General features: G+C 46.2%; 1 protein-coding gene across 3 annotated transcripts in view; it reads right to left on the bottom strand.

Moving 5' to 3' along the window:
- Positions 1-1,525: 1,525 nt before the first annotated feature.
- Positions 1,526-24,884, bottom strand: part of LOC142572931 (uncharacterized) — a 29,262-nt gene continuing 5,903 nt past the window's right edge. For 2 of the 3 annotated variants that reach the window (XM_075682389.1, XM_075682390.1), the window contains 2 exons: positions 15,138-15,423; positions 1,526-1,981 (listed from right to left, as the gene is read on the bottom strand). In XM_075682389.1, coding sequence (XP_075538504.1) covers positions 1,677-1,981; positions 15,138-15,423 — 591 coding nt within the window. In that variant the 3' untranslated portion in view covers positions 1,526-1,676. Of the gene's footprint in view, positions 1,982-15,137; positions 15,424-19,055; positions 21,915-24,884 lie in introns of those variants that run through there. The other variant, XR_012826172.1, reaches the window with a different exon arrangement.

The raw sequence follows: 24,884 nt of genomic DNA on the forward strand, positions 1-24,884 counted from the left end.
AGCACATATGGACGAGAAATGTCTCGTTGAATAGGACATGAAGGACAACCAAACCCATCGCACTTTCTCGTATAGCTTTTATTAACAAGTTGACTAGAGCTTAGTTGACGAAGTGACGCTGAATGCTGCATTTCCTTTTCAGTTCGACAACCCATGACCAACAGGCGAAATCTGCTTCCATACGAAGATGTCCCGGTAATACCACAAACCACTGCAGCTTGGTTTCCTGATATTCGCGCCCTTCTTGGCAAAAAGAAAAATCGCATTACCTTATCACACAAGTTTTGCACCGACTGTAAAATGAGGCGCCCGCAAGTCCTTGTGTGCACAACAACAGTCTCGCACAGAAAGGTCCAAGTTCTTGTCCACAAGTACGTCTGAAAAGTCATGCACGCAAATATACGCATGAATTGAACTCAGAGGAGGCCGGATCATTTCATTGACATGCAATGAACCTACACGAAGGCTCTTTGTAAGGGACTGTCTAACGTTTGTTAATATTTGTTTCGAAAGTCGCTATCTCAGAATGTCAGTTGTCCCCAGCAACCAAACCTTCAAGATCTCTTTGCAATTATAACTCAGAATTGTAAGTTATAATAAATAACAATATTAACACTTAGATTCAACTGTACATATAGCATGAGTATACATGAGAAATTACGGTACAATTCAGAGTAGATGCGAACGATCGTTTCAAGAGGGAGAACGCAGCAAAATAGCTTCGTACGAATCGGTCGCGGTTCGCAATGTGCGCGCTTATAAGGGATTGATCTACAGCAATATCATTTTGAGGTATTCAGCTTTTGTTAATGGTTGTTTGGAAGGTCTCTAGCAGAAAGCAAATATTTGCAAACCTTCCGAAACTCTCCGAGAGGAATAAATTTTAAGGGAGAAATTCAAACGATATTAACGCATAAATCGATAGATGCGTAGCTGACAAAGTGAATATGTGCACCTAAATAGGCTAGATTACGGTATAGGCGTGAACCAGAGTGGCTACTGATAAATGAAAAGCAGTGTCTGGCTTTTGTTGATGGTTGTTTGGAAGGTCGCAAGGTGAAATAACATGATAGCAAACGTTCCTGAACTTTTAGGCAAGCCTACCGGAACTCTTGAGCAAACCTTCCAGAACTCTTTCAAAAGAATCAATTTTGACGCAGAAATTCAAAACGATAAATAATAACAGAAATAGTAACGCATAAATTGATAGATACATAGCGTACAAAATTGATATCTACGCTTAAATTGTCTAGATCCCGAAATAGGCGCGAACAGAAGTCGCTACTGATAAATCTCTAGCTATATCTGGTCTTTGTTGATGGTTCTTTGAAACGTCGCTACATGAAAAACGATGTCGGCAAACCTTCCGGAACTATTAGGAAAGCCTGCCGGAACTCTTCATAACGAATAAATTACAACACAGAAATTAAAACAAGCAATATCAACGAAAAAATTTACGCATAAATCAAGAAATAGGTACCCGACGATATGAATACGCGTGCATAAGTATACTACAATCCGACATTGGCGTGAGATATGGTCGGTTCAGGAGATAAACGCACAAGTCACGCAGGAATATGCCGCAAACAAAGCAAGGGCGTGAAGAACTGCGTCCTACAGTTCGTCCCTTTAAACACATGATCTCGCGGCACGGCAGGGACTGATGACAGCGTGGCCTAAGCACTCCTGATCCTTGGAGCCCCGTGGCCATGGAGCGCCGTGTCCACTGAAGCCTGTGCATTCTCCACTGTGGCTTCCTTGGCCGACGACCGGCTGGCCTCGTCCTTGTACCTTGGCTGGACTCGGTGGCTTCTCTGCGTGGCCGTCCGCGGTAAAGGCGGCATCGGGTGCATGCGCGAACACAGCCAAGGAAAACCCGGCGGCCGAGTCAGCTCCTCTAGGCAGATGGCATCTCTCCATGTCTCGCTGGTGGGCCAAGGGCTGATGTGTTGCCCAGCTGCAGTTCCGCGGCGATCGTGAACTGCGAAATGAAGGCAGTGTCTCGAATCCCCTGGGGAATACTTTACTGCACAGAAGGTGGCATTTCAAAGCATTCGCGACGAACTACTTGGACAACCTTAGAGGACCGCGAGCTTTTCGCAGTATGCTGTACGTTCCCGGTAAAGGGCGGTCCTTTCGAAAGCTAATTTTGAATTACACTTGTTTAGGCTTGCACTGGTGAGAACCTAGTCGGGGCAAAACCGACGTAATAAAGGTATGCTTATTGCCATAAAGTGAGTACAACAAAATTGATTGACTGGAGTTATTTCATAATTGAAATGCAAATTGTCGAGGGCTTAAAGAAGCAACGAAGAGACGTCACCATTGCGGAAACTCCAGAGACGCTACCAAGTGTTGTTTTAACGAAAATTGAACAAGTGGTCGTGCCTTCCAACCACTGAAAAATTATTCTTCTAGCTATTCCCATGAAGAACGTGGAAGCTGCATAAGAAGTGTGAAATGGCTTTCCAGTTTTCGGCAATTTTCTTATTACGCGTGGGGTGCACGTGGTGTCATAAAGAGGGAAGAAAATGAAACGTGTTGCCGCTTTCATTCAGACTGTATCGATGAAAATGTGTACTCTACAACCACTCGATAAGACGTGGGCTTCGAAATTTGTAAGCCGACAGGGTGTAGCGGTAGCGTACACGTAGAGCATCCGCCTCGCGAGCAAGAGGACCGCGGTTCGAATCCCAGTGCCGTGCAATTGTCCCCCAGATTAAAAAAAATCCGCGCGTTGATAAGATTTCATAAACAGGCCTCGACTGCGGCCTGATTCCGGTGACCGCAACCGTTAACGCACTCCCTCACCAGAGCAGCATTGGCCACCCTGGTGCAGTACTTGGCCACAACCTCCTGTATGAATACAACAATCAAACTCCGGCCCTCAATCCCCAGCAGGTGCGAAGCAACCAACCACGTCGGCGGGCAGACCTGTGACGCGGCAGAGGGTGCTAAGAATCCCTGGGTCCGGACAGGCCGCCATTGGAATCTGAATCTGGCAACGTTTAACGCTAGAACGTTATCTACTGAGGCGAGTCTAGCGGTGCTATTGGAGGAATTAAAGGACAGTAAATGCGATATAAATAGGGCTCTGTGAAGTTAGGAGGACAAATGAAACATACTAAAAAGAGGGCACGTCCTATGCTACCGGGGCCCAGCGGAGAGACGAGAACTAGGAGTCGGATTCCTGATGAATAAGAATATAGCTGGTGACATACAAGAATTCTATAGCATTAACGAGAGGGTGGCAGGTCTTGTTGTGAAACTTAATAAGAGGTACAAAATGAAGGTTGCACAGGTCTACGCCCCTACATCCAGTCATGATGACCAGGAAGTCGAAAGTTTCTATGATGACGTGGAATCGGCGATGGGAAAGCCAAAACCAAATACACTATACTGATGGGCGACTTCAATGCCAAGGTAGGCAAGAAGCAGTGTGGAGACAAGGCAGCGGAGGAATACGGCATAGGCACTAGGAATAGCAGGGGAGAGTTATTAGGAAGGTTTGCGGAACAAATAATATGCGCATAATGAATACCTTCTTCCGCAAGCGGGATAGCCGAAAGTGGACGTGGGGGAGCCCAAACGGCGAGACTAGGAATGAAATAGACTTCATACTCTGCGCTAACCCTGGCATCATACAAGAGGTGGACGTGCTCAACAAGGTGCGCTGCAGTGACCATAGGATGGTAAGAACTCGAATTAGCCTAGACCTGAGGAGGGAACGGATAAAACTGGTACATAAGAAGCCGATCACTGAGTAAGCGGTAAGAAGGAGAATAGAGGAATTCCAGATCAAGCTACAGAACAGGTATACGTCTTTAACTCAGGAAGAGGACCTTAGTGTTGAAGCAAGGAACGACAATCTTGAGGGCATCATTAAGGAGTGTGCAATAGAAGTCGGTGGTAAGTCCGTTAGACAGGATGCCAGTAAGCTATCGCAGGAAACGAAATATCTGATCAAGAAACGCCAATGTATGATAGCCTGTAACCCTACAGCTAGAATAGAACTGGCAGAACTTTAGAAGTTAATCAACCAGCGTAAGACAGCTGACATAAGGAAGTATAGTATGGATAGAATTGGACATGCTCTCAGGAACGGAGGAAGCCTAAAAGCAGTGAAGAAGAAACTAGGAATTGGCAAGAATCAGATGTATGCGTTAAGAGGCCATACCCGGCAATATCATTTCTAATATGGATGAGATAGTTAAAGTGGCTGAGGAGTTCTATAGAGATTTATACAGTACCAGTGGGACCCGTGACGCTAATGGAAGAAATAGCAGTCTAGAGGAACTTGAAATCCCACAAATAACGCCGGTAGAAGTAGAGAAAACCTTGGGAGCAATGCAAAGGAGGAAGGCAGCTTGGGAGGATCAGGTAATAACAGATTTGCTGAAGGATGGTGCGCAGATTATTCGAGATAAACTGGCCACCTTGTAAACGCATCGCCTCCTGACCTCGAGCGTACCAGAATCTTGGAAGAACGCTAACATAATCCTAATCCATAAGAAAGGTGACGCCAAAGACTTGAAAAATTATAGACCGATCAGCTTACTGTCCGTGGCCTACAAAGTATTTACTAAGGTAATCGCAAATAGAATCAGGAACACCTTAGACTTCTGTCAACCAAAGGACGAGGCAGGATTCCGTAAGGGCTACTCAAGAATAGACCATATTCACACTATTCACACTATCAATCAGGTGATGGAGAAATGTGCGGAATATAACCAACCGTTATATATAGCTTTCATTGATTACGAGAAACCGTCTGATTCAGTCGAAACCTTAGCAGTCATGGAAGCATTATGGAATCAGGGTGTAGATGAGTCGTATGGAAAAATACTGAAAGATATCTATAGCGACTCCACAGCCACCGTGGTCATCCATAAAGAAAGCAACAAAATCCCAATAAAGAAAGGCGTCAGGCAGGGAGATACGATCTTTACAATTTTATTCACAGCGTGTTTACTGGAGGTATTCAGAGGCCTGGATTGGGAAGAATTTGGGATAAGAGTTAATGGAGAATACCTTAGTAACTTGTGATTCGCTGATGGTTTTGCCTTGCTTAGTAACTCAGGGGATCGATTGCAATGCATGGTCAATAACCTGGAGAAGCAAAGCAGAAGGGTGGGTCTAAAAATTAATCTGCATTAAACTAATGTCTAACTCGTCTCGGAAGAGAAGAGCAGATTACGATAGGTAGCGAGGCACTGGAAGTGATAAGGGAATACATCTACCCAAGGCAGGAAGTGACCGCGGATCCGGATCATGAGACTGAAATAATCAGAATAAGAATGGGCTGGGGTGCAATTGGCAGGCATTCTCAGATCATGAACGGCCGATTGCCAATATCCCTTAAGAGAAAATTGTATAAAAGCTGTGTCTTACCAGTACCCACATAGGCGGCAGGAAACTGGAGGCTTACGAAAAGGATTCTGCTTAAATTGAGGACGACGCAACGCGCTATGGAAAGAAGAATGGTGGGTGTAACGTTAAGGGATAAGAAAAGAGCAGATTGAGTGAAGGAACTAACGCGAGTTAATGACATCTTAGTTGAAATCGAGAAAAAGAAATGGGTATGGGCAGGACATGTAATGAGGAGGGAAGATAACCGATGGTTATTAAGTGTTAGGGACTGGATTCCAAGAGAAGGGAAGTGTAGTAGGAGGGGGTGGCAGAAAGGTAGGTGGGCGGTTGAAATTAAGAAGTTTGCAGGGGCGGCATGGCCCCAATTAGTACATGACTGGGGTAGTTGGAGGTGTATGGGAGAGGCCTTTGCCCTGCAGTGGGCGTAACCAGGCTGATTACGATAATGATGTTGTTAATGATGATTATTATTATGAAGAAGATGGGTAAGCCGACATAAGCACCTTCATGAGGGCACGCCTTCCAGGGACCTTCAATTTCACGGAGTAACGCGTTAGTTGAGAATTTTCTCGCGAATTCTTTAGGCGCGAGCGTGACGTAGTGCACTCATCTTTACGGGAGGGCGAAAAAGGGTGTCTTCGACGAGCGGAGGCTAAATGATAAACTTTCGATTCAAGTCGTTTTGTGTTACCGCAATCGTTTCTTACAGCAGTGGCATCACATCTGCACGGTTGAAAAATAATGAGGAAAAATCGCGCCTGTACGAAAAACACACGCGCCCTTACTGCGTTTACAAGCTCTGGTCAGGCCCACACCAACTCTCGATACGCATAGTGCCCTGCAGGCCACTGCGCAAGAAATGTATACTCAGTGCACCCTGAAGAAGTTTGAGAGACTGCTTCTTAAGGAAAAACTACACGACTATCTGCAAGTGCAGATCGATCGCCTCCAGACGCGTGGAGGGAAATCACTCAGTGCGGCAGTCATTCCACCTCTTCAGAGCATGGAAGAGCAACGAGCGAAGCTACAGCTTTCATCCGCTGATGATGTTTGTTAACGTCATATGCACAGCGCCACAAAAATGTTCGGTGATGTGCGATTCCTGCGCGGCTTTCAGCCGCATGCGGGGGAAGGAACAGCGGTGTACGCGTCTTGCGTGACATAGGCGGTAAGCTAATCCACTCGTGCTCAGGGGACCGATTTCCATGGATCCCCAGAGGCCGAAAAGAATTTCATCGGAACGAATCTGCGGAAAATTTGCAGCAGGCGCCCGCCATCCATCATCCACCTGCCTGCTGATAAGCCTACATATGATTAGTCTTTTAATGATACACAACGCGCCACAACCAGCGAATAGCGTGCAGAAAGGCGCTGGGCAAACCATTTCACGGAAGAATTGCACAGGGTTGATACGGTTGCGTGTTCGACGTGTTTGCATGGACAAAACAGCGCATGCAACTCCTGAAGCTCGCCTACTCGAGCATATGCATGCACTGTTTGTATGTGGATATCCTCGGAAAGTTAGTCCTGCGGCGCAGCGTATTCTCATGTTAGCAGAAGGAACTGAGGGAAAGGGCTGCCCACCGACAACTTAACGGCTCACCTCTGCGGTTACAGGGCATTCGCGAACTGCGAGAGCTCTATTAACAAAATGTATACTGTGTATCCCAAATAACGTTATTCCAGCGGTTCAACGAATATATATATATATATATATATATATATATATATATATATATATATATATATATATATATGTATATATTCAAGAACACGGTGCTAGATACAATTATAAGACCGACGACGTTCGGCCGCTGCAGTGGTCTGACGGCCGAATACCGCACATATCTAAAATTCTTACTGTGAACTTCGTTTACCGAATTATTTTTCTCGATGAAGAGCTTGGCCAACGTCAGCTCGGACACTTTATGTAGTGATGAAACGAGCATACATGCAGCAAGCAAGTCAATTTGTTTGAAATATGAAATCACCTCAGCCGTGCGACTTCCTGAATACTAGTATACTGCGTTAAAAGTGCAGTCTGTTCACACGTGGCAATATTTGGACGACCGTGATACGGCGACTACGGAGTCACATGTACTTTTTTATATATTGTCGAGTTATTTCATAAGCGCGGAAAAATCGGTTCCGCATTCGGCTAGCAACATAATTCACCGGAAACGCACGTTTGCTAACACACTTCTAAGTTTTGTTCTTGGAAGTATTTATCTAACTTTCTTTATGCATACCACTAGCAAATTGGAGTAATACTAGTTCATTATGCAATTACCAAGATGTAAAAAAAATGTTTGCCCTTAGAATGCCAATTTTCCTGGCTTTATTCCTGGCATCTTAAAGCGCACCCTACACTGGCTAACTGCAGCTGGGACGTCTTTGTAGTTCGCTGTTCTTTTGAGCTCTTGTGTGCGACATACGGTTTGTTATCAATCCTTCTTGTTACTTTTATTACCCCCTTTCCTTCTCCATCTCCTCAAGCCCGCCGTTAGACAGTAAGGTGTGCTTCTCGACCATTACAGCCCGGCCAGCAAAAATTTTCTTCACTTCCTCCATTACACCATCAGTATAATGAAACAGCTAGTTAGCACCATTACTATTACTAGGCCAAGGTGGTCCTAGTCACGTCCCTCTGTGGTTCTTCGCATTCGACATGGGGGAAACCCAATCCTCAGGCACCACCTCTCTGAGCACACAGGTGTCCTCATCTGCTTCTCTGCACGGTCACCCGTTGGCGACATGGTGCGGAGTTTATCAATGTAATGGCTAAATAGGTAGCGTCAATTTCTTGATACTGTCCGACCCACACGCCAGAGTCCCGTCATCTGAATACCGCAATCAACCGCTCTTCAAGCGCCAGCGCTCAATCGTAGCAATATAGCCTAAAGCTATGATGCTGCAAATGTTCTATCTAAGGTAATCTATATGTTATAACTATTAGGATATTTCAAAGGGACCTGTCCCTTACTGGCAATCCATATCATGCAATTGTGAGGAGAAGAAATTCAGATTACCTGTATCCTTGTAAACGGCGAATCCACGGGGTGGCTGATGGTGCAAGAAGCCTAAGCGCTTCGCGATGGCGGAGAAGCGCTTCAGGTGGCTGCCTCCAGCCAATGTTGCTGTAATGCATTCAGTATGCGTGTCAGTGGCTTTTCGCGTGGCTTTTTAAGTGTTGTCATGGGCGAGCAGCATGCGAAATTTACGCCACACTAAAGGTGGCCGCTTGTTTCATGGCTGAAAACATTACCCTTAAGGTCGCAAAAAAATTGACTGTCTTGGCTTCTCTCAAAACTAAAAACGTTATCTTTAATACGGTAAAAAGTTTGCTGTGCACGACCGCGAGCTAAAGCTATGGCTGGAATGACAGAAGCTGCAGTTTAAAGTTCATAATTCTGAACATCAGCTGCGGACAATAATTTGTCACACGAAAGTTAAGCAGGTTTTGGTATAGCACCCAGTTTTCGCGCTCTCAGCCATCCCTATCATCACTCTACTTGCGATGAAAATAAGCAGAAAATAAAAAAGTTGCTTTGTACATAATACGTGCATATTGCGCATTTCTTGCGGACGATGCACGCAGGCGCCCCGACGAAGACGACGAATGCTCTCTGGCTCCCGAGCTGTCAGCTGAACTGGCCAGCGCTGCAGCTATCCTTTGTAAACATACTTTGTAAATAGTCTTTGTGTGAGGTTTTACATCCTATAAGGCGGCTTTATTGCCTTTTACGCGCAAACGTAACCGGCCACCTACTGAAATCGGCAAATGCTTGTTGGAAGCCGCGAAGGAGGAAACCGTCTGGATGTGAAGAGCATCGCGCGCCGGCGAAAGTACGCAGTAGCGCGATGAGCGCGTCGCAAGTTAAAGCCTCCTAGAAGAAAGTGTAGGTAACGGCGAAATAAAACGGCATGGAGAAACAACACCAAGCGTGGCGGAGGAGGAAGGTAGGCGGAGGCATGCTGAGTTGACCTAGGTTGACTCCTCTGGCAGTTGCTACGGTTTTTATGACCGCTCTCGAGGCACCGGATTCCTGCCGTGATCGAGTGGCCTAGCGCCGAGTGAGAAGGATGGAGCGCCAACGCAAGCGGCTGCAGGCCAACCGCGAGTCGACTCATGCCGAAGTCGGGGCGAACCGCCAGGCTCAATCTGAACAAGTGCGGCAATAATCGGGGACTTGGCTCGCACCATACCGAACGCTCACACATGCAGCATACGACACTAGGTGGCGTTGTTAACGCGAGTTAAGGACATCCTAGTTGAAATCAAAAGAAATGGGGCATGGGCAGCACATGTAATGAGGAGGGAAAATAACCGATTGTCATTAAGGGTTACGAACTGGATTCAAAGGGAAGGGAAGCGTAGCAGGGGACTGCAGAAAGTTAGGTGGGCGGATGAGATTAGGAAGTTTGCAGGAAAAACATGGCCACAATTAATACATGACCGCGGTAGTTGGAGAAGTATAAGAGAGGCCTTTGCCCTGCAGTGGGCGCAACCAGGATGATGATGATGACGATGATGATGATGGTGATGATGATGGCATGCCCAGGATACTTCAGAGGAACGTGCTAGGAGGCTTGCGGGTCTGCTAGGCAAGAGGCTGTACGAAGCTTAGAAAATGTTCAACATCGTCAAGCCCGTTTGGAAGCCCAGCGCAGTGTCTTGCGCGACGAGAAGGAAGCGCAGCACCCGGCTTCGCGCGGGCGCCACAAGAATGTTTAACAGGGATTTCAGCAATAACTTGTTCTGGTACTTGTGCATAGTGTGTGTGATCGTCTCCGGCATCTGCGAGATATCCTTTTCGTCTACGAAGCATAGGCTTTCGTGCTGCAGCAAGTTTCCTGAAGCAGACGTAACAGCCTTGTATGTTTGCAACACCTGTCAAACCGTGCTCTGGAGAGGTCAGGTCCAGGTCTCTCTCCACTTCCAACGTGTACGTGCGTCCGCGCAAGCCACCTCACTTACCCAAGTCCAACTTGGCTGTAGAACGGCGGATATCCTACCGGGTACTGTTTATGCGAATTCGGCGGCTTGTCGACAAGGGCAGCCAATAGGACATTCTGGGGCCTGTGGTGAACGTGCCCGTGGAAACTGATACTGCCGTGAGGAAGCGCGGCGGCAGCAGCGAGCTAAGTGACATTCGTGCTGTATATCGCTTCAACGCAAACTCAGCAGCGAGAACACAGCACCATACAGCTATGAGCCGCCGGCGAAGTCGGTATATCTAGTTTGCCAATCGCTTTCAGGATAATGCGCGTGCGGCCGCAGAATACCCAGTTGCAAGTGGAGTACAACGATGTCCGTCGCCCTCTCTCCATTCCCCGAGGGACCACGCACGCGATGGATTACGGCGCGCTGCCTCCCCGCTTTCCCATTTTTAGCACTCCAGATTGTTGGAATCTGTGCTGACACCCGTTATTGCAATCGCACCGCTGGCACGAGTTGTTGCAAATGGGTCGCAAGTCCCAAGTGCGGCGGCGCCGAACGGGCCAAAATGTCCGCCGCTTTGAACGAAGCCCCGGCGTCCGTTGCATCCGCGCCGGCTATACCGCGCGTCGTAGGCGAAACGTAACAGACCGCCCCGCCGGGGGAAGGAGATCCCGATTGTCAGGGGACTGCATCCGCTGTCCGGAGGGATGTCGCTCGATGATGCTCATAACCGAAGTCGGGCGTCCTTCGGCGTTTCTTGAGCGCAGCGCACAGAGAAGGCCTCGTTCTCTCGTTCAGGTTCACACAGGACACTGCAAAGTGACTTCGGAAGAGTTGACATTTTTGTTCTCGTTCCCGGCAAGCGGTAGAACTACGCCGAAACTCAACCGCTCAGCCAGCAAGCACGAAACAACCCTCACTAAGCCCTGCCAGGCTCTTTCCCCTTTTATACCACGGCCTAGTTCCTGACAGTAGTCTAGCAGCACTCAGAACGCGTCCACAAATTGGAAAATTGCACTAGAAAGCACGTCATCGCTTTGAAACACTAAACAAAAGCAATATGTTAAAAATCCTGCCTCCAGCTCCCAGTCAGTTGGTTGTTCAAACCACAATGCCCTCAACACGCGCTTCATGACGGAGTGGAGCTTCTCAACGAAATTCGACTGTGGGTGGTACACTGAGCTGTGTAACAGCTTTACCCCGCACCTTTCGAGAAAGACTGTCGTCAAAGCGCTAGTAAACACTGTGCCCTGATCTGACTGGATTTCCGCAGGAAAACCAACTCGCGCAAATATGGACAGTAGTGCATTGACTATCTCAACTGAGCTGAGTTCTTTAAGCGGCACTGCTTCAGGGAACTTTGTCGCTGGGCAGATCACAGTCAAAATGTGTCTGTACCCCGTGGCTGTTACCGGCAGAGGTCCCACTGTATCAATAACGAGCCGTCTAAAAGGCTCCGTAATGATAGGTACCAACTTCAATGGCGCCCTCGATTTGTCCCCTGGTTTGCCCACCCGCTGACAGGTGTCACATGTCCTCACAAAGTGGTCTGCGTCCCGAAAACACCCTGGCCAATAGTACTCTTGCAAGAGATGGTCCTTAGTTTTCTTAACTCCTAGGTGTCCGGACCACGAACCCTCATGCGACAAGCGCAACAGATCCTGACGGTAGCACTGAGGCACGATCAGTTGATCGAACTCCACTCCCCTGCGGTCTAGATACTTCCGGTACAGGACCCCACCTCTTTCCACAAAGCGAGCATTTTTTCTTGGCGATACCTTCCTTGACAATGCAGCGTATGTTTTCTAGGTTGCCATCCTTTTTTTGCTCGGCTATCAAAGCCGACCGGCTGACTTTTAGCAACCTATTAAGTCCGTCTGACGTAGGCGCGATGGGCAAATCTGCAGATAGCTCTTCTAACTTTCCCGTGTCGGGCATTTCCTCTCCAGTATCTGGTGCCTTCAACGCGACAGACTCAATTTTATTCAGTTCGGACGTGCTCCGAATATCAGCTTGCTGCACCTCTAACCCTTTCTCATTGTTCGACAACGTCGGCCCCGCAACTACCGCCTTTGCAGCGAGCTCCCGAACCTTCGATCTGGTTAAGGCCTGAACGCTAGCCTCACCAAACAAAAGCCCCTTCTCGCGCAGGAGGTGATCGGACCTGTTCGAAAATAGGTACGGGTACTGGGGAGGCAGCATAGATGACACTGCGGCCTCCGTCTCAAGTGCTCCGAAAGGTCCTTCAATAAGCACTTTTGCTACGGTCAGACACACGCTATGAGCTTCCACGGCTTGCTTGATTCATGCGCACTCGCCCGTGAACATATCGGGTTCTACGTAAGAGGGGTGAACTACATCCATCGTAGCTGCGGAATCGCGAAGCACTCGGCACTCTTTCCCGTTCACGAGGAGGTCTCGCATGTAAGGCTCGAGAAGCTTCATGTTCTCGTCAGTGCTGCATAATGACAAAAACACGACTTTTGTTTTTGTTTCCGGACACTGCGCCGAAAAGTGACCCGGCTTCTGGCACGTATAACACACGCGCACTTGCCTCGTCTCGAACCGCTTTCTGCGTTCGGCTTCGGCTGCCGCCGTCTCCTTACGTTCTGTTGGACTTTCACTCGCATCCGCACTACGTGTGTCCCCCCTTGCTCTCATGGGTGTGAACTTCGGCCTCTCAAACTTGCAGCCAAATTCACCCTTTTGACCGTCCTTAGCTCCGCGAGCCCGACGCGTCACAAACTCCTCGGCTAGCTCGGCGGCTTTAGCCACCGTACAAACGTCTGGCCTATCCAAGACCCAGTACCGCACGTTCTCAGGTAACCGACTATAAAACTGTTCCAGCCCGAAACAATGCAGAACTTTCTCGTGGTCACCAAACGCTTTCTCTTCTTTGAGCCACTCCTGCATGTTTGACATAAGCCTGTAGGCAAACTCTGTAAATGACTCACTTTTGCCTTTCTCATTTTCCCGAAACTTCCGACGGAACGCCTCCGCTGACAGCCTATACTTCTTTAGCAGACTCGATTTCACTTTGTCGAAATCCTCTGCCTCCTCTCTCTTCAAGCGAGCGCCTACGTCGGCCGCCTCGCCGGGTAACAAAGTGAGCAAGCGCTGTGGCCACGTTTCCCGAGAGAACCCCTGCTTCTCGCACGTTCGCTCGAAGTTAACCAGGAACAAACCAATGTCCTCTCCAAGCTTAAACGGCCGCATCAGGTTCCTGCACTGTGGAGATAATTTGACTGCTCACAACTGTGCAAGTGCACACCGTCGTCAAAACGCCGCACTAACGCAAAGTTTTGGAAATTTTGATATTTCATAAACGCCCGATGGTGCATTCATCAGGCCGTCAACGCATGCGTGAAAATGCGGAACAAATAGCGCTACAAATATCCTACGTGCAAGCTAGCGCTTTGAGACCCTTGTCACGTCAGACTCGCCTCGCATATCAACAATTTACACATAAATTACGACGGCGGATAAGTCCCAGGTGGCCATGAATATATAAATTGCAGGGCGCATTCATGGCTAAAATTCGCTGCGCGCCTCCCATCGTACTGTGACGCAAGGAAACATTACAACAAGGTCTAGCGACTCACGTGCTGTGATTGAACACCGCTTTCATGCTGGGTAAAACTTCCACTCGCTCTTGAAATACACGGTAAAAAGGTTAACACTCATAAGGGTGTTTTCTTGTCGCACTGGTAGCCCAATGACCGCTATGGCCTTGCGGAAATTTATAAATCACGGCAATGGTGCTTGAACTAGACGTACGATGACGAAGGACGTACTTGAAAACGGTAATCCTTCTGATAGCCTTGGGCAAACAGAAATATCCGACAAGAGAGTTTCATATTTATCCATGTGAAATTTTCTTGCAGGATATTTCAGTGATCCCAAGGCTGTCAGAATGAGATAGTTCTCAGCTAAGTTGTTTGTCATCGCACGTCTAATTAGAGCTCCGTTTTCGTCCTCTATACATTTTTGCAAGGCCCTAGCGGTTAGGGTGTTACCAGGGCGATATGAAAACACCATTAAGGGTGCAGATGGCTGTGCAACATGCAGCGCATCTGCCGTCTCGATGCGTTGGCCTTGCTGGCTCACTGATTTTCAGATCGCATGAGATATGCATACTTCTAAGATTGCCCGATGCGAATATCCTTTCTTCACTCGTTTCTCGAATATCGTTTCTTCCCTCAGAGTGACAAACGTGATGTGTCAAAAGCCATAACAGTTCGTTAGCTAATTAGCCAAAATTAGCCAATAATAATCATTTAATCGTTTATACTGCTACTCTAAAACGACAGTATTCGAGGATCACGCCGCCAGACGTGAGAGCTACTGTCATCATCTGAAAAGCACTGCTGGTTGCATTGCTCGCTGCTTTCTATCACAAGACCACACAAACACCGCACGACAGCAATTGGTGCTTCACAAATATGTGCCGATATGACAAATGATACAACAAAGACAGTCAAGTCATATATGCGAGTTCTCACGCCCATAGAAAGTGGGACATGTTTAACGACTCGTAACTACTGAAGGTGGATGAAGTTTGATGGGAAATAAGTTGCGTACAGCAATCCCAGGAAGAGAAATTTTCTTCCACCTAAATGTTTTCCGATAAGCCCGTAATGGGCTTCCTCTGTATTTTCATGCTCCAATTTCCGTGGATGAGAATTTTTCCCTGGCTAGAATTGGCTTCTATCTTTCGCGCTTCCACAGAGCGGATTTGCCAGGTATCCAGCGTAATGTACAAGTCTAACGGTACAGTTGACAGTATATCTCCGTTTCTGTTTAGATAAAATTTCACCCACAGTACCTGTCACCGATGAAACTCTGGTGAACGACGGCTGCTTCTGATCCAGGACCTTGCCTCTCAGGTATAGGGAAAAACGGCGAGACAGCCGAGAGCAGTAAAGGATCGGGTCCGCCATGGGCCAAGTCGCGGCGTCGCCGTGGTGGAGCTTGCCAACGAGAACCACGGAAGCCAGCACACCATCGTTGACGCTGCCTGCTGACAGGATGGTCGAGGACTGGGAAGATGGTCTCGGAAAAGCCGCCTTGCCTCTGCTGTCGTCCATAACGAGAAAGCGCCGTCCGAACGACTGCGCGTGGAAACGTGACTTGAGCTCATGCCCTGCTCGAGCCCCTCTTGTTCGAGCACGTGCGCGTGGCAACGCGCTGGATGATGATGAATAAGATCTAATATTATGGCTCATACACTGGGGGATTGGCCAAGAATCGCTTGTTGAGACGTTTACTTACTCTTTTGAAGCATTATATGACTGATTAAAACAAGAAAGGAAGCATGCGAAAATAAACAAAACTTGAAACATTACAAATTTATTCGATTAGTTGATATTATGCAGACGCAAACGGCGTCAACCACGTCCGTGTGGCTGAAACCTATATTTTATGTGCCGAAAGATAGTGTTCTTTCTGATGATAAGATTAACCCTAATTCGCCAAGCGGAATTTCTAGAAGTCGTTTCCTTAACAATTTGTATCCGCGCCATAGCAAAAATTTGTGTGACTCTGTAATTCCAAGCACCAGAAACCAGCGAAGCTTGGGTAAGGCCAGTAAAGCAGTGCCAAACCGCACACGAGACACACTAACGCCGGCAACGCGTCCCTACGGCGTGCGCGATTCGCGTGGTCAAGGTCGTACTATACGCCGGAGTTGTCTTCACTCTGTACGGAGTAGCAGGCGAGGACGACATCGAAGCACCCTAGCAGCTGCCAGCGCGCGAGGCAGGGGGGTCAGGCGAAGAGGTGATGCTCCCTCGCCTGACCCCCCTGCATCGCGTGCCACAGGAGAGGGCATGCATCCGGGCCGCGTTCCTTGCTTCGCGTGCGCACCGCCCCTTCCCCCCAATCTGGATGGACCCACCCTCGCCGCGTCGTTATGCTGCGCGATCCTATTTTTCTACTCTGCCATCACGCTCTCTCTTTCTCATCTCTCGCTCACCCAACTCGGCGAAGCTGCGGACGCCAAGAGACTTATTACTACTGGTAATCTACTGGTCTGATCACCACTTACGGTGATCAGACTGGTAATCTGGTGATCACTGCTTCCGATTGTCTTGACAGACACCACTGTATTTTCCACGGAAATTTTAGGTGCTGTAATGCTGTCCATATTATTGATTCAGTGAAATTTCTATGAATCGAGTGAAGGCTGCCAACTGCTGCTGCTTCCATTTCTGTTCAAGTCTCAGGTGCGCGTGCAGCGTTTACAAAAAAACATGAATACATAAAAACCATAACACTAAACCCAACCGAAAGTGAAGGTTTCGGTGCTTATACCCTGTTCTTTCGTGTAAGCATTTTTACGGGGCTGGTGTTCGGATAAAATAAAGGGGAGACATGGAGGACTTGCTTAGTAACTCTGTAAGATATTATTTTTCGGGATTACCGAAGTGTTGGTTAGATAGTGAGGCGTATACATGCTTATCTTATTGTAAATGCTTTTTGATTAGCCGTCAAAGATAAATGTTGTTAGTCGGCGCAGGTCGCACCTTTCTGTGACGGAAGTTTCTCAATGTTATCGCTGCTTCTATCTGTTGCCTATGCTGTCGCTGAACCTTATTCGCGACAATAGTTCAAGTAATGAAAACATGTAAGGAAGTGCGCTCAAATTTAGCATCACGGAGTATCGTAATTGTGGGTGAATTTTTTTGGGCACAAGTCCATCCAACCAATAGTTACTTTCGTGGCTTGCGTGATTACTTTTCGCGAGCACAAAGAACTGAGGCGATTGACGAATTCAGACCGAGTCTTTTGTGATTCTTGTACCACCTGCTTTTTAGCCAATGTACTGTTCAAGGCACGTGTCATTTTCTAGGATCATCATCATCATCATATTAAAGCAATGTATACCTGAAACACCGCAATGAGAATGTGAATGCCGAAAGCCCAGATTGGCGTAGTGATTCGCTCTGGGCGAGATCTGAATATGAGTGGGAAATTTATTGCATCTTGCAAAGTATTAGACACCGAATATATTAATGGACATTTAGCGCAAAAAGTAATCAAAATGCACAACAGCGTAATGACACTTAACGTACGGGTAACAGGAATATGTAATTGAGGATAATGCAAAATGAACGCTGTATTTGACCGTTCAAATAAGTAACATTAGCAGCGCAGTTTCGTATAATTTAATGTGCGATAGAGAACGGTGCACAATAGTCTATTTGACCGTCTTCTGTGTTTCAATGCTTACTGTAACCTTCGGAACGATCTTGTATAATCTTGTACATAATTGCAGTATATATAAATAAAAATAATAGTCTTATAAAGAACAACAAAGATCGATATAGTTTTTATTCGGGAGAATTTTAGGGCGCCGCTAACGCGTCGACTCACCTTCGTGGAGCATATGATTCAAATCTTTGTGGGAAACTATTTCTAAGCGTTGCGTCACTATTTATACTCTTTGTTCGATTTCCGCTATACTTGTTCTTTTATACTTTGCTTCCCCAGAACGCCTGACTCAAAGGAATCCTCCCAAGGGGTGCGAAGCCTAGCCTAAAGGCTGCGTTGCCTAGCCCATAATGAGGGGCGGGGGCATTAGGGATAGAAGCCGCTTTAGCTACTGCAGAGCAGTGAATATTAAAGCGTGGTTAAGCCGTTAGTGTGACCACAATGAGACGCCGAACCAACCCCTCCCCCCCGCCCTTCGCATACAATGAACAGCAAAACTCTTCCCACCTATCATACGGTGGAATAAAAAGGGGCCCACTCACTTCAGCAGTGCAGTGATCGCTTAATATAAATTATCACAATAATGTTTTCGTATTGTCAATGAAACTGCATATAACAAGGCAAGTATACTTGCACCTGATGTGCTGTGCGGAGACCAGGCAAGAAAGTATAATTGGGGAAGTCAATTCTCCAAGTTGGGGAGCCAGAGGCATGAGAAGATTTTTTTTTCGGAGACAATCGACGACAACACTGCAAGAAATGAAGTAATGTCACTGTCGCATTACAGAAGTGAGAGAGAGGGCCTGCGTCACACGAGCCCTATGCAAGTAAAATTTTTAATGTGGAATGCGGCATCGCAATCTCGTAAATGAGACCTCATATTTGCGTGACAGACATTGCGTCATGCGGGGAAACTGCAGATCTAGGAACTGCGAATTCGATAAGACCGCTTGTTTTCTATATGTTTGATTAAGGCTGAGTTTTGTGTATATTGATTTGCGACGTTCACGAATACGGAAAAACGGAAATTACAGGGCAATTCAGGGAAGGTAAGGCAGGAGAGCCTACCATTTTGTTGAAATATGAACCACAGTGACCTGGTACACAATTTTAAATGCTGATTGACTCAGCAATGAGATTCAAATGCCATTCTCCAGCCTGTTCTCCCAGTGAGTTCCGTATAAAGATAGCGAATCCCAAAATATTGGATGTCGAGACATTTTATGGCAACTTGCGCGGCGCTAGCATGGTGGCCAATAATTCGTCTCGAAAAATGGGTGCAAGATCAAGCAACACTAAAGTGCTGCCAAGGTGCGGCCAGTTTCTGCCAACTCCTATCTGGGCGTATAGGGTGCACCAATCACAATTATCTTGTCTGGCTGTGCATAAACCTCACATTACCATTCTTCGGTAAGAATGCATCATACATCGCCTTCGCCCTTGTGACAGCGCGGCGTCGAGGTCCGTTCACGTCTGCCCATTTAACATTCACACTTTAACACAGCTTGTGGGCTGTGCAACGCAGACAAAGATTACAGCTGTGACCTCCCGTGCGCAAGCAAATATTACCACGAAAAGTCCCGTTGAACAGGACAGTAAGGATAACCAAACGTATCACATTCTCTCGTATAGCATTTATTGACACGTTAACTAAATGCTGTTCAGTAATTTGCAATAAATCACTTTGAATGTCTCTTTTCAGTTCCACTGTAATTCAAAGTGGCGATATCTGCTTCCATATAAAAATGTCAGGATGATACCACAAACCACTTCAGGCTTGTATCCTGACGGCCTCGCCCTTCTCGCAAAAGAAAAGGAAAAAATCACATTTCCTCATCGCATGAAGTTTTGCACCGACTGTAAGTTGAGTTGCGCGCAAGTGCTTGTATAGTTCTTGGGTACACAACAACAGTCCTTCACAGAAAGGTCACAGTTCTTGTCCACAAGTAAGTCCCAAAACCTGAGTTTGCAAGAAATTCGCATGGATTCCACTGAGACGAGGCCAGTTCGTTTCACTGAGATATAATGAACCTACACCAAGGTTGTTTCTTAGCCATAGTCTCACTTTTGTTGATATTTGCGTGGAAGATCGCTATCAGTTGTCCCTGCAACCAAACCTTCCAGATCTTCTTGCAATGAATATAACACAGAAATACAAGTAAGAAACGACAACGTTACTAACGCTTATTACATTGAACTGTACACATCGCATGAAATATACATGTGCATTTACCCTACAATTGAGCGTAAACGCGAACGATCTTCTTTAAGAGAAAGCACGCAACACATTAGCCTCGAGCCTCGTACAAACTGGCTGCGGTTCACAATGCCCGCACTTGAACATGATAAATCTATAGCAATGTTCTTTTGAGACTACATCTGGCTTTTGTTCATGGCTGTTTGGAACGTCGCTAGGTGAAATAACATGCTGGAAAACGTTCCTGAACATTTAAGCAAACCTACCAGAACTCTAACGCTTATCTTCCGGAACTCTCTCAAATAATAAATTATAACGCAGAAATTCAAACGATACATATTAACGAAAATAATAACGCGTAAACCGATAGATACATAGATGACGAAGTCAATATGCACGCTTAAATACGCTACATTCCAAAATAGGCGCGACTGACAGTCGCTACTGAGAAATCTACAGCAATGTCTGACTTTTGATGATGATTGCTTGGAAGGTCGCTAGCTCAAAACAAAATGTTGGCAAACCTTCCGGAACCATTAAGAAAGCCTAGGGGAACTCTTCCAGTGGAATAAATTGCAACGCAGCAGTGTTAAACGACAAATAATAACGAATAACGCAATAATCGAGAGGCATATACCAGTCGCAACGAATATGAACGCTTAAATGCTCTACATTGTGAAATAGGCGTGAATAATAGTCACTACTGATAAATCTGCAGCAATGTTTTGCTTTTGTTGATGGTTGTTTGGAAGGTCGCTTGCTGGAATAAGACGTTGGTAAACCTTCCGGAACTCTTAGGAAAGTATACCGGAACTCTTAGGAAAGTCTACTGGAACTCTTTTCGCGATCCTTCCGGAACTCTTCAAAACGAATAAACTATAACGCAGAAGTTTAAACGATAAAAATAACGAAGACAATAACGCATAAATCGAGAAATATATACCATCCGAAAAAGATAGGTACACTTAAATACGCAAAAATCGGAAATTCGCGCAAGGATAGCCGCTACAGAAAATAAACGCAAAAATTCAAACGATACATATTAACGCAAATAATAACGCGTAAACCCATAGATACATAGCTGACGAAATCAATATGCGCGCTTAAATACGCTACATTCCAAAATAGGCGCGACTGACAGTCGCTACTGAGAAATCTACAGCAATGACTTTTGATGATGATTGCTTGGAAGGTCGCTAGCTCAAAACAAAATGTTGGCAAACCTTCCGGAACCATTAAGAAAGCCTAGGGGAACTCTTCCAGTGGAATAAATTGCAACGCAGCAGTGTTAAACGACAAATAATAACGAATAACGCAATAATCGAGAGGCATATACCAGTCGCAACGAATATGAACGCTTAAATGCTCTACATTGTGAAATAGGCGTGAATAATAGTCACTACTGATAAATCTGCAGCAATGTTTTGCTTTTGTTGATGGTTGTTTGGAAGGTCGCTTGCTGGAATAAGACGTTGGTAAACCTTCCGGAACTCTTAGGAAAGTATACCGGAACTCTTAGGAAAGTCTACTGGAACTCTTTTCGCGATCCTTCCGGAACTCTTCAAAACGAATAAACTATAACGCAGAAGTTTAAACGATAAAAATAACGAAGACAATAACGCATAAATCGAGAAATATATACCATCCGAAAAGGATAGGTACACTCAAATACGCTAAAATCCGAAATTCGCCCAAGGATAGCCGCTACAGGAAATAAACGCAAAAGCACGCCAGTGTATACCGCCACCACAGCAAGAGGAGCTAGAACCGCGCCCGGCTTTTCGAAGCTATAAACACGTGGGATCGCGGCACGGTGAGGCCTCGTCGTTCGTGTATCCAACACCTTCAAGCCCCGAAGGCGTATTAATTAGCCGTAGCTATCGGCACGCCTTGGCGGTAGCCCCCTGCTACGCCGTCACTCGCATCCGCAAGCCCTATGGACAGTAAATTTTGTGCGCTCTCCACTTTGGATTTCGTGGCCCACGAGCGGCTGGCCTCGTGCTTGGAGCTTGACTTGGTGGCTTCTCTGTGCGGCCATGTGGGTAACAGGTGACATCCGACGCATGCACGAACAGTGCTGTAGAAAAGCCGTTGGCCGAGTCAGCTCCTCTAGGCAGATGGCGTCTACCCATGTCACGCTGGTGGGCCAAGGGTTGATGTGGTGCCCGGCTGCAGTCTCGTGGTGATTTTCAACTGCGAAACAAAGGCTGTGTCTCGAATCCCCTGGGGACTACTTTGCTATACAGAAAGCATTCGCGATGAACTATAGTTGGAGAACGTCAAAAGAAAGCGAGCTCTTTGCAGTATGTCGTACGCTCCCGTTAAAGGTTGATGCTTTCGAAAGCTATCTATGAATTATATTTCTTTAAGCGTGCACTGATGAGAACCGAGTCGGGAGAAAACAGACCTGATCAAAAATTTTATTACAGTAAAATGACGGCAATAAAACTAGTTGATCGGAGTTATTTCCGGAATAAAGTGCAGAATCCCGAGCGCTTCAAATAGCAACGAAGGGATGTCACCGCTACGTAAAGTCCAGAGACGCTATCAAATGTCGCTTTACTGAAATTTGAGCAAGAAGTGGTGCCTATTAACCGCAAAGAAATTATTCTTCTGCCATTCTCATCAAGAACATGGAAGCATCGTAACAAGACAGTGTGGAATGCCTTTAGTGTTTTCGGTAATTAGTTTATTGCGGGTGGGGTGCGCGGGGTGCCATAGGGAGGGAAGAAAATAAAACATGTTTCCCCTTTCGCTCAGACTGTTTTTCAAGAATGTGTCCTTCATAACCAGTCGATCATACGCTGGGCTCGGAAAATTTGCAACCACGCAGAGGTAAGCAGACGAGCACCCTGATAAGGGCGCCCCTTGCCGGGGAAGTCCGCGCCTTCACTTACGCGGAGTGAGACGACAGGTATGTGAAAATTTTGTCGGTAAGTCTTTACGTCCGAGGGGGAAGGAGTCCACATATATTTAGGCAAGTGCGAGAAAGGATGTCTTCGACCAACTGAGGCTAGATGAAAAAGTTGCGATTCAAGTCGTTTTGTCTTACCTCTATTGCTTTCTTCTTACATCAGTGGTATCACATAGGCACGGTTGAAAAACAATGAGTACAAACTGCGAAAAACATACGCACCCCTACTGCGCCTGCAACCTCGGATCAGGCCCACATCAATACTCGATCCGCATACGCCACTCCACAAAACATCCGGAAGCTCAATGCACGCTGAAGAAAGAACAATTTCATCGGCAGCGAGACTGCAGAAAGTTTGTGGCAGGCGCCCGCCATCCATCATCCGCCTTTCTGCTGAAAAGCGACGACATGCGGTCCGCCTTATAATCTCACACAATGCACCCCAACCCGCGAATAGCGTGCAGAGAGACGCTGGCCAGAGCATATCTGGGAAGCATGGCACAGTGTTGTTGCGGTTGTGTGTAGGGTTTGTTTGCATCGACAAAAGAGGACATGCAACTCCTGAACGTCGCTTACTCGAACGCATGCAAGGACTGCTTGGACACGGAGGCCCTCGAACAGTTCGTACTGCGGTAGCTCTAGAAAGAAAATGTATGCAGTGTGCCCCAAATAACGTTAGCCAAGCTGTTCAACTAAAAAAATGATTTCAAAAACACGGTGCAAAATGCGATTATTAGACTGACAAAGTTTGGCTATCATTGTTGGCATTGTAAACAGCTGGAGTGGGACCCATGTACTTCACAAGGCAAACATGGGGGTGCACCGACACATTAACACTATTTAGATACTGAAAACTACATATTTGATACACCAGCACAGATGCTAGGGTTGCAAAAAATACTCTTGGCTCTGAAAAACGACAACGCAATCACGACAATAAGAGTGCTCAAGGGAATTAAAGAGCACAAGGCACACTCAAAATGAAATGATATCGCGGATCAATTCGTTATAAAATGAGATCGAAGTTCCTTGCATGAAAAAAAAAACATTTACGCGTTCATATCGATTTAAAATGTATGGCAGATTATGTTGTAATGACTGCAGCCTATAATTATTACAAAACCACGGGACGTACCATGTACCATTATTTCCCGTATTGCCAGAAATGAGTCTTGGTGTCAAGGAGGTGGTATCCGATAGAAAATTTTACAAAGCAACAATTTAGATGTAAAATAGATTCAAAAGGTGAGAAACATAGCGATGTTCTATTTCAACAACTTTACGGCTTAAGAAAGCTGGCTGCGTCGTCTCTCGAAAAAACGTGCTATTATTGTACCGAATCATTTTCTTTTGTAAAGAAATGATACTCATAACATCCGTCTGAGCTACAGTCGCTCACGCATAGCAGAACGATCTACAGGAGCGATATAATAGAACCTGACAAGTTTTGTTGGTGGCCTTTCTAATAAGCAAGTCGATGCACTATTTTATTCTCTTTAGTCGAAAAAAGTCTAAGTTCGGCCTCGGAATTTACAAATTTCCAGAAAATGTACCACGGGGATGTTGAATTTTCCAGGAAATCTGTTATTTCCGCAGTATTTAGCTTCTCGTCCATTGCGTTTTTTTTCCGCGTCAGAAGCAACATCGACGACGCATAGAAAATCGCCACGCCAACACGCGCTGCCGCTTCGCTATAGCATTGGTTGCATTTGTGCTATGCGTGAATCCACTGCGCTGTTGCTGAGGAAGTGACAGGGTGCCGAGGTACGTGTTTCCTTCTAGGTGACGCTGCCAAATGAAACAGCCGGGGATGTTAACGCAGTGATAAACACAATGAAGGAGCTGAAATCGTCTTCGCCGTGCGACTTTCTCCCTATCAGTATGCTACCTTAAATATATATATACATCCGTTCGCACATGGTAATATTTTGACCATTATTATGGCTGCTTGCGAGTACGTTCAAGTGCAGTTTTTTTTTCATTTTTAATGGACTTCTTTCATGACCATGGAAAAGTGGCTGGGCATTGGGTGAAAAGATAAATACTTCTCAATTGAATGTTTCCTAAAATAGACTTTCATTTTATTTTTGCCTGTTTCTCCCTAACTTTTTTATAAATATCAATTCTGGTCAAGTAGAATAATTTTTACTAAATATTCAGTTAACACAATGCAACAAAAACCTTATTTGTTCCCTAAAGTGCCTAGTTACATGATTTTATTAGTGTCATATTATAGCGCACATGAATAT

The sequence above is a fragment of the Dermacentor variabilis genome, chromosome 2, assembly GCF_050947875.1.
Source record: "Dermacentor variabilis isolate Ectoservices chromosome 2, ASM5094787v1, whole genome shotgun sequence".
In the NCBI taxonomy this organism is placed as follows: domain Eukaryota; kingdom Metazoa; phylum Arthropoda; class Arachnida; order Ixodida; family Ixodidae; genus Dermacentor; species Dermacentor variabilis.